This window comes from Seriola lalandi, unplaced genomic scaffold (assembly GCF_002814215.2).
Source record: "Seriola lalandi dorsalis isolate HSWRI2012SDOR001 ecotype SW California unplaced genomic scaffold, Sedor1 jcf7180002054360, whole genome shotgun sequence".
NCBI lineage: Eukaryota > Metazoa > Chordata > Actinopteri > Carangiformes > Carangidae > Seriola > Seriola lalandi.
In genome coordinates, this window is record NW_019524913.1 from 617,749 (window position 1) to 628,046 (window position 10,298).

The 10,298-nt window shown below is 40.9% G+C and overlaps 1 protein-coding gene across 4 annotated transcripts in view; it reads right to left on the reverse strand.

Moving 5' to 3' along the window:
* Positions 1–10,298, reverse strand: part of asap1b (ArfGAP with SH3 domain, ankyrin repeat and PH domain 1b) — a 56,989-nt gene that overhangs the window by 23,447 nt on the left and 23,244 nt on the right. For all 4 annotated transcript variants that reach the window (XM_023408334.2, XM_087174521.1, XM_087174522.1 and 1 more), the window contains exons 4-9: positions 9,275–9,349; positions 8,770–8,819; positions 8,412–8,541; positions 3,157–3,242; positions 1,018–1,093; positions 181–267 (exon numbers count right to left, since the gene is read on the reverse strand). In XM_023408334.2, coding sequence (XP_023264102.1) covers positions 181–267; positions 1,018–1,093; positions 3,157–3,242; positions 8,412–8,541; positions 8,770–8,819; positions 9,275–9,349 — 504 coding nt within the window. The remainder of the gene's footprint in view (positions 1–180; positions 268–1,017; positions 1,094–3,156; positions 3,243–8,411; positions 8,542–8,769; positions 8,820–9,274; positions 9,350–10,298) is intronic.

A 10,298-nucleotide genomic window follows, 5' to 3' on the forward strand; every position in this document is an offset into this window, starting at 1 on the left:
TGGGTGGGGGGGTTGTGTGGTAAAACATGGAAAGGGGGTTTCAGTGTGACTGGGATGACTGACTCTACCCTGGCTCTGTTCAGCCCAATATATTTTTCTGGGTGGGTTGGTGCAGGAAGCACTTCACCTGCCTACGAGTTCAGATTTTTGGTCTGGTGTGTCTGGATGTGACCTGCCTACCTCCTTCTGGTCCAGCTGGAGGGAGGACTTGATCAGATCTCGCAGGGCAGTCAGCTGCTTCTTCTCCTCATCCTGAGTTTGTTTGATCTGTTGAGGAAAGGGAGAGGTACACCAAGAGAACGGAGAGAGCTGGTGTTTACAAAGAGCCATTTATTACACTAATAAAAATGACCTGTATAAATATCTAGATTGAAATAAACTGGTGTATTCCAAAACGAATTTCAGTCACTTTACAAATTGCTCTTTACTTTGACAACCAAAGTGCACAAACACAAAACTGAAGAAAAACATAAAAGGCAAAATACCATCACACTGCACTGATAGCTCCCGATAAATCTAATTTAACCGAGCATCAGGCATTGTTAGATCAAAACGTTGCTCCGTTAAATTCGATTTATTGGGAGGAATCAGTGCAGTGTGATGGTCTTTTGTCTGACATCTACCTTCCCATGCGTTACTGTCTTCATATAAGTGAGGTTTAACTACTTTACAGCGAGTTCTGAATCGTGACAGCTGCTGCAAAAGAGCCACCTTCCCTCATATAATGACGGCAGGAGCTCTGTATTCTGATTAAACTGCTGCTTCGGGAGAAAGCACTGCATTCTTGACTTTGACAAAATAAAAAATTAAAAAAAACCTTCAACTCAAGGTCCTCTTACTAGATTTTTCCAGAGCTTTTAACCACGTCAGTAAAAGCAAACCTATCTGCTGAAGTAAGTAAGTGGTTAGATTTGGTCCAAGTATGCATGTGCACAAACACAGGCTGGAAACCAAAGCTGGAGCTGACGGTGATAAAGATGAAGGAAGAGGTGAAAAGGTGACTGTGTGAGTATTTACATTGTAGAGATCAGCTGCCAGCTTCTCAATGTACTGTTTCAGCTTATCCGCTGTCTTCAAGCCATCTTGAAAGAAACTGGAGGGACAGAGGTACATGTGAGTTGTCACTGACATTAACATTCATCGGAATAAATATGAAACACAGATCGGTCATTTAGCGGAACTGCATCGCAAATGTCAGGTGTCACATTACGATCTTTTCGGCCACTATGAAGGTCACGCGGGGGGAGAAATTGGTGCAGTTTATGTTTAATGTATAGCCCGGCTCCTTCTGGCGCCTTTCGCCTCTTGGCACAGAAATCGTCTCTGGCCGTGTCCACGGCAGATTTGCAGAGGTGCTTAGCACATCCTGAAATCCATTACAGATCTGTCAGCGGTACAGACCTCGACGCAGCGCTGCATCTGCAAATCACTGCTAATGGCCTCCCCTTCACTCTCTCTCTCCACCCACTGCCCTTCTTCTTGGAGCTTACATCTCCCCTCCTCCCTTCTTTACTTTCACACCTTTTCTGCTTGTTTTCTTTCACCCCGTGTCTCGACCATCCCACATCTCTCCTCGAGCTCCATCCAGCTCTACATGTCAAGTACTGTTGGCCTCGCAGAGTGTGTGTAGACTAACTTTTATTTTGACTCTTGGTCGTGATGACACTTTACTCTCCAACTATGTTGCAGAGATTTGGGAAATGCAGATTCATCAGCTTGTGTATCCAGTTGTGTGACAGTGTCATTTGGGGCACAGAGTCAGAGCCTCCAAGAGCTTCTCAAACAAACTTCATCCAACTCGCTTTGAGTTCAGCTGAAGGTAAACACAGAAAGTCCTCCCCTGCGAGTCGCTGTAGCTGAATTACCGGCCTTATTGATGCCCTTTCATCGTAGAGTGAGACTATGGTTCACTTTGATTCAGCTTGTGCAAGAGGAGTGATAACAAACATATTTGCTGCACAAATCCTGCATGTTATTGATCCCTTGTAGTAGCCTCCAAAATTAAAGATCTGAGCATAACTCAAACTCACTTAGTTCACATGTTGGAACATTTGCTTAATTACTTTATTCATTTGTGGACAGACACATGGAATATTGTGCTTTTTGGATCAATCATCTTATATGTTGGTATTGTGATATTTAAATCAATAAAACTCACTAACTATTGATTATATTTATGATGTTTAGGGCCTCAGAGAAAATGTATAATTTTATGTGATTGATAAATAATCCAATTTATTTTATTTTATTGATTTCATCTGATGAAATAAAAAATAGTGCAGTTTTTGACTGCCACTCTAGTCTGGGCTCTAGTCAATTGGCTAATTGCTCTGCAGTTGATATGTAGTTTACTACAACAGCTGCATGGATTTTTGTGGGACTGTTTCTACTGTTTTATGGAGGTTCACACATCTTGGTCGATTTCGTTCTCGATGGGAGTCATCCAGTCTTTCATAAATCTCTACAACGGAGGGGATGAGTAATGTTATCATAACCAACAGAAGATGGATCAAAATATGAGAATAACACGAAGATTGACATTTGCTTTTAATTACCCTGCTTACTTTTGTGAATAAAATGGTTAGGACTGTAAAAATGAACACACACTTTTTAATTGTTTCCTTCTTTTCTAGGCTGTAAGCAGTCACACACTTCCCTTAGCTCTCCACCCAGTGCCTTTATGCTTCTGATCCATCACCAGTGCAGCTTTTCTATCCATCAAAAGGCCCAGGTTGAACAGATTAACGGGGAGGTATATTGTTTTGTCCCAGTGTTATGACAGGACCTAGCAACGCTGAGAGAAAATTTGTCATTCTGTGACAGGCCGTTGTGAGCTGCGGTTCTGGCACGGAGAGCGTCCACTTATTTACCCACCAAACCCCACAGCTGTCAGAACGTATCCATATGATGACCTGTGCATATTTATGAGAGCCATATATATTATATATATATATATATATACACACACACACATACATACACAATGGTGCACCCTCAAATATCCATGAATCATAAAGGAGATAGAAAACTGACATGAAGAGCTGCAAAGAGGGAGAGAGACTCAACCGTCTAGTCTCAATACGTTTCTCAGGGAGTGTGATGCACACGACGGGGAGCTTCACACTTTCAGGTTAGGGGGATTTACGTGGTACTTACTTGCACTGTGCGTGGTAATACTTAATCAGGTTCTGGAGGAGGTCCACTCCTTTCTTGGTCTTGATCTCATTTACTTTGATCAGGTACTGCAAAGCAAAGAGAGGTTCAGAGTTCAGCCAGGAGTTGAAATTCAGGGTGTTTAATGTTTTTTTTTTGGGGGGGGGTTTAATGAGGTAGAATGAGGCCCCACTGTTACACAGACAGAAAAAGACTTCTGCTTTGCCGTAGACACTTTTGAGTATGAACACTTTGCATTATGATAATCGCATCTGAGTGCACATATGCCTTACGAAGCCTTTGATGTTCGAGCCAAGACTGCCTTGACACTGTGGGAGTGGGGACTAGACTGGTAAACACAGAAGAAAATGCCTTGTAGTACAAGAGAATATCATCCCTCTCCCTTGATCTAAATAAAGTTTCAAAAGTGTGATGAAAAATACTTTACATTAGCATTATAAAAAAAGGGAGAACAGCCTCGAGAGGAAGTGCTTTGTAGGCTGTATGTCTGGGTGTCTTCAGACAGCGCTCCCACCAAACAAACGAATAAAAAATAATCTTAATCTGAGCTAATCCCGCAGTGTGCCAATCCACAGAGATTTACAAAGAGTCAGAGCTAAAGACCACTTTCAGATCCACAGCAAAATTTAATCTATCACACAAAAGCCTTGTGACGCTCCATGCCAACATACAGTTTCAATTTGCTCCTTGTATCATGTGTGTGGATGCACGGGCGCATGTGTGCGTGCATCTATGTGTGTACGCATGCATGCCTTGTCCCTTTGTCTGCCTGACAGTGCTTGCTGGATGGGAGATTATCCACATTTTGTCTGAGCCTTGTGCGTGTTCAGTGTTTTGGAGAGCCGCTGCCGCATGTGCGTGTTGAACTCTTTTGTGTGAATGAGCAGCGACGCTCGAACTGCTGCCATGTCTGGGCGGAATATAATGCAGCCTGCTGATCCCTGCCTTTCCACACTCCTTCGCTGAAAGCGTAGGATGAAAAGGGTGAGAGAGCGAGAGCATCCTGTAATCTGGTGATTGAGTAACATGAAGAGAGAGAGAGCGAGAGAGAGAGAGCGAGAGAGAAAGGGGGGGAATGAGCGTGAGAGCGAGAGAGTGCACGCAACAGAGAGAAATGAGGTTAAGTGGGATGAACAGATTGTATCACTGACTGCAGCAACTGTCCCACACACAACAACAGCCCCACTGGTATTTCCAGCCAGAATGACTGTTGACTTAGGAAACCTCTGATGTTTGTGATTATTCAGTCTCCTCTATTTATTGCTAGAGCGCCTTCTACACACACGACATGCTTCAGAAATATCAATGAATCACAAAAACAAGTCCAATACATAAAACAATTGGGTCAGATTAAAAAAATGCCTCAGATAAAACATTGATATTCAATGTGCAATAGATAAAATCCTCTATTATAGTACTGTATATGTAATTTTATGTCAAACTATCAGTACTGTTTATCTCGCAAGGCTGCAACTAACATTTCCTTCTATTACTTTCTTAAATAATCAAGTAATTGTTGTGTGTATGGAAGGTTAAATATAGTGAAAACTATTTCTTAAAACCCACTAGAACATACATTAAATTTGAACTGCAACAGATAATCTGATTGAAAAATTATTCAATTGATTAATCAGCCATCTAAATTGTTGTCGATTAATTCTCTGTTGATGACTGATTTATTTATCAACTAATTCATCAGCTCTGATATATTGAGATATTCTAAACCTTATTACCGTTTACCTTTTTACTTTTGGTGGTTTGAGCTACATGGTAATGCTAGCATGCTAACATTCGCTAATTAGGGCTAAACACAAAGTTCCACCGACACCGATGGAAATGGCATTAGTTTTGCAGGTATTTGGTCAAAAATCAAAGCATATGAAAAACTGAAATTTTGACCTGAAAGAAGAAAAGTCAGGAGATCACCAAGGTCAGAATGAGTCATCCTCTGAAAACCACGAATGCACAAACTCTCGCTGCGTTCTGCCTGATACTGTAGATGTTAAGATATTGGAAACACTATGTTTTTAGCCATGTGCAAGCATAACTAAAAATACAGTATTTCCATTAAGCAGACCTTCTCGTTGATGACTACAGCAGCCTACTACAGCCTGAGATATAAAAGGGTAGCTAGCATGGAATACTCATTTGTCCTGTCTCACAGTGTAAATCTCCGTATGACTTTATATATACATGAGTAGCTGGTGAGATATCTGGCTCTCATAACTCATTATTTTTGGCCTGAACACTGAACTGCATTTGACCTGAAGCTAACACAGCATACTGCACAGTATATGCATAGAAACAAGTGAATTATGTTCTCATAATACAGCCCTTTTTAATGCTTTTTTGGGAAAATTCTTCAAACCACATGGTCATCTAACTATCATTTACAGTGAAGCTGGTTTAGTAACAAGTGGCCAAAACCACAAAGGCCTTTTGTTTCAAGTTCTTACCCTGAAACAGCCAACAGGCCCTACTCAGAGGATTCCCACAGTGCTATGAGGATACAACAAATCAGTATCATACTGGAAGTCAGAGCATGAACATGCAAAGCTCTGCAGATGATTAGAAATTTTAAATCAAATCTGCGCTTCAGGCAGCCAACAAAAGAGGAAGCCATTGTTAATGTAATGTGGGAGCTACAACTTTTTTTTGGCATCCTGCGGAAACTGGAGGCAAGCTTCAACGCTGGATAACACAGTGACTGATGAGTAGGTCTTCTGTTTCAAATTCAGGTTCAAACTTAAAACAGCAACAGTCGATATTTTCATCCGAAATATGTATCAAATTACAAATGTGAAAACAGTGTGACAATGGGAAAAGGGGTCGCTTGTGGTGATGAATTATCACCTGATTCAGCTTTATAGAGAGTTTCAGTTTAATGTTGACTTAACTTTATTGTTTCGGTTCACTCCCATTGGTATCATAGCTCAGACAGACAAATTTAGCTTCGTCTAGCTGGTGAACATAGAGGATCAGCTAACAGCTAAAGAGCCTGATAATCCAGAGGTTAGTAGAGACCAAACATAGAGCATAAAGAAAGTCAATATTGGACTTGCATTTGCCATGTGGCCAGAAACAAAACTCCATAACTGCTAAATGTGTAGATAAGCAAAAAATAATTTAATACTGGATTAACTTTATTGAAAAAAGGGAAAGTTAAATCATTTAATTTTAGAAATGTTTCCAACAGAAAATAGCTAACTTTTCATGGTACTAGACAAAATGCACATATAAGTCAAAATGTCAGAGTTAGGAAATTGTGCTATTGTTTAAACTAAGCAACCAAACAACTTAGCAACTAGCATTAGCATCCTAAGAACTATCACTAGGAGGGCTAAAAACATTGAAGACGAGGGCTTCAGTTTGGATTGGAGCAGATTAATACTCAAATCTTGCTAACTTTGGTGAATTTACTTTTTAGCCATATTAGTAGCTCTAATGGCAATGTTAGCATGCTAACATGCTAAACTAAGATGGTAAAAATGGTAAATGTTATAGCTTCTGAACATCAGCATGTTAGTATTGTAAATGTAAGCATGTTAGCATACTGATATTAGCATTTAGCCTCACACAGATGCTAACATGGCTGTATCCTTGTTTACATTGTTTGTATCCTGCTCTGTTCCATTTGTTTCATGTTTTTTTACTTTCTGTAAAACATTACTGGTAAGTAAACCTGACATGAATATGCCGTATACCCTGACCTGTAACATAATAGGACGTTTAAACACAGGTGGGAAATGTGGGCAAGGAAATACCTCTGAGTCACCCTGACAGGAGAGAAGATCAGCATGGCAGGGCACATAAGGACTGCAGCGAGTCCTGTAGTGAATAATTCACACAACCAACAGCAGTAGAACAGCCATTGGTCCATTATGTAATTTGAGTTAAAAAATCCTAACAGGATAAAAGAGTGAACAAGGCGTAGGCGTCACCACCCACCACTAGAGAGGTTTTTGGCAAAGCAGAGTGAGCTTTAACAGTTTGTTCTGAATCTCTTGGGCACATAAAGAGCTCACATTTGTTTTGCACTTAATTCTAGCTGTCACTTTTCTTTAATCACAGTCTTTGACAATTATACTACAACATGATTCAAACAGTGTTGCCCCATTCTCAAAGGCAAACAAGTTTACAGAAACAATGGAACATCAATACTTTTATATGTTTATTAGTGGTATAAAATCTGACATGTACTCATCACGTCATGAGACTTTTAGGGTTGTATTTTCTAAATCTTATCCACACTGACATAAAATCATTGTAACAGCCAGTTTTGGTTGAGTCTTGAGGATGACAGCCAGAGACTGGTGAAGTACATACCATCCTCGTGAATTAATTTAAGTACAGCTGTATCTTAAGAGAAACTGTAATCCCTTCACGAGTGATACAGCTAACCTTTAAATTATTCAAATCATCTTCGAGAAAAAAAAAGTCAACTCAAGCTTAAAATCTTTTACATAGTATAGGATTTTAATAATAAGTGGGTGTTCAGACCAAAAGTAGCACTGTGTTGGTGGAGGCTTGTTGCCATAGGTACCAATAAGAAGATGAAACACCATCCACGAAGGCCGGTTTGAATGATAGATCCATGAGTTTCAGAGTTTATCACAGAGCACAACGCTGAACGGCGGTTTATAATACTTCGAGAAAAAGGGTTTTATAATTCTGGAAAAAGTTACCGCGGCAAAAAATGTTTTTAATTCTCCGCTTCATGGATCATGAACAAACAATGAATCTACTGGGAATACATGTTTCATTTCATGCATGTGTTTGACCGGCTGATGGAGTGCAATGTCAGACGATGTTGTTTTATGCTCGAGCAAAAGTTGAGCCAGACTGCTGAGATGCTTCTTGTAGCTTTTGCTTAAGAGAGCACGAAGATGTGCATGGAGTGCAATGTCAGACGATGTTGTTTTATGCTCGAGCAAAAGTTGAGCCAGACTGCTGAGATGCTTCTTGTAGCTTTTGCTTAAGAGAGCACGAAGATGTGCAATTATGCAACCTTTCAATTTGCAGGGTGGATATTTTTTTCTGAAACTAGAAAGATCGAATTTACATCTGAGATCTGATCACAATGCAAGACTGACCACCTAGGATCACTTCAACTGTCATGAGACCAACTTGTAGAATTTGTTATAATGTCATTCTGTATGGTCCGACCATTCGTCCATATCCGGACAGGATTACCAGATAAAGATCGTATGTTAATACAGACTCGTTTTACTACCTACCTCACACATTTGGAGCTGAAAGAGACGCCGCTCCTTCTCCATCTCCTCAGCAATTTCAGCCCCGGTGATCTCGGTGCGGATCATCCCATGCTGCTTGGCGTGCTCTCGCTTCTCCTTCTCTATCTTTGTACTGATACACAGGACAGGACAAGTCACTACGTGGATGCACTTCTCTTTTTCACATGTTTTGTGTGTAGGTTTGTGTTTTACAATGTGCTCTGCCTGCAGTAACTTCTACAACGCTCCTGGAGGATCCAGACATTATCAACAGTGTTTGATCCATTATTCAGTGCACTATAATGAGCTAGATGATGCAAACATGCAGTATTACAACAGCACACTTTCATTATCCACTTACAACTTGGCCTCGTAGTCTTTCCATGCTTTGTCAAAGGGCTTCTTTATGTCCTGCAGAAACACAGGAGGACAAGCATCAGCAAACTACAAAGAGGTCACCGTGGGGACGGAGTTATTTGCAGAGTTGGATCGCTACCAAAAACACAGCAAATGGCTCACTCCGCTCACGATTTATGTCCTGCGCGCCAAGCGAGTGACCACACCCCTCCTTGTACCCCAAACATCAAGGGTTCATGACCCAGTTACTTGCCGTTCACCTCAAACACAACACAGAGGCAGTGTTTATTCCTGAAAGATGTACAACGTGGTCTTTAAAACAAAGAACTGTACTCCCCCTTCTCTCCTGTAACTCACATGCACAGAAACTTGGAGATGAATATAGAAATTTGCTGACGAGGTATCTATTTCCTGTGCTCCACAGCCGAGACATATCATTGGGGGGGGGGGAGTCAAGTGAAAGAGGGAAAAAATGGCAGCAAGAGAAACAGTTTTACAGTAAATCTTACCCCTTTCACGCCCTTCAAATCGCCCTTCAGCAGAGAGTCTAGGGTGAAGATCACGTTGTGGCTGAGGCTCTGGAGCTAAAAGAGGACACAGAGAAGAGGAGGAGGAACACAGAGAGTTATAATGTGGCTCTTGTCACAAGCAAACATGGGTAACATATCATCATAACAGTGTGAGAGGCAAATATTTACGGGATATGGTTGTTATTGTGGACAAAAACCATGAAAAGACAAAAACCTCTGTGCAGACAAACCTTGACATAACTCGTTCATCTGCGACAAAGAGCTTGATTGTCATCAAAAAAAATAAAATAAATAAAAACCTCACCAGCACTGTTGCACTGGTTGACATGTTCCTTCTTTACTATGAACATGGGCACTGCATTTTCTGTAAATCCTGCTGCCAAAAATACTTGAGCATACTAGTGCACCAAATGTGTATTAATCCACAGCTGAAAATAGTCCCCAATAAATGCACTACTTACTCCTGTTTGAATAACGTTTGCTAAAACCTACAATGTCCAGCTGCTTTAGTCGAAACTATATATTCTAACCACATTGTAAAGCAGAATTAGATTAATCTTTTTGCCATTTAGGGCCAGTGGAACAAGCCGATGGACACAGAGCAACTTTATTTCTGGCGACCTGACGAATCCCAAATCCAATATTAACTCTCCTCTTTAGCTCTGTTATTGGTTTCCACCAACTCCCGAGGAAAACATGGCTTTTTAGCAGAGTAATTTGCTCCACTATGTTCCCTAGCTAGCTGCTAGCTTTGTCTGCAGTTTGTTGCTGTTAAGTAAAGTTAAGTTGCGGGGCAAAACCAAAACAACAAGCTGAAAAAAAGGGTATGTATATTGTAGGTGAGAGGAGCCGCAGAGTCAGGTGATGACTGGGGCTCGGTGCCACAAACAAGAGAGGGATGTAGCAAAGTACTGAGAGAAGAGGACTAGAACAATGTTGGATTTGGCCTCATCTTTTAACCTACAGAGTGATGCATTAACACATTCTTGCTGCTGCCGACTGA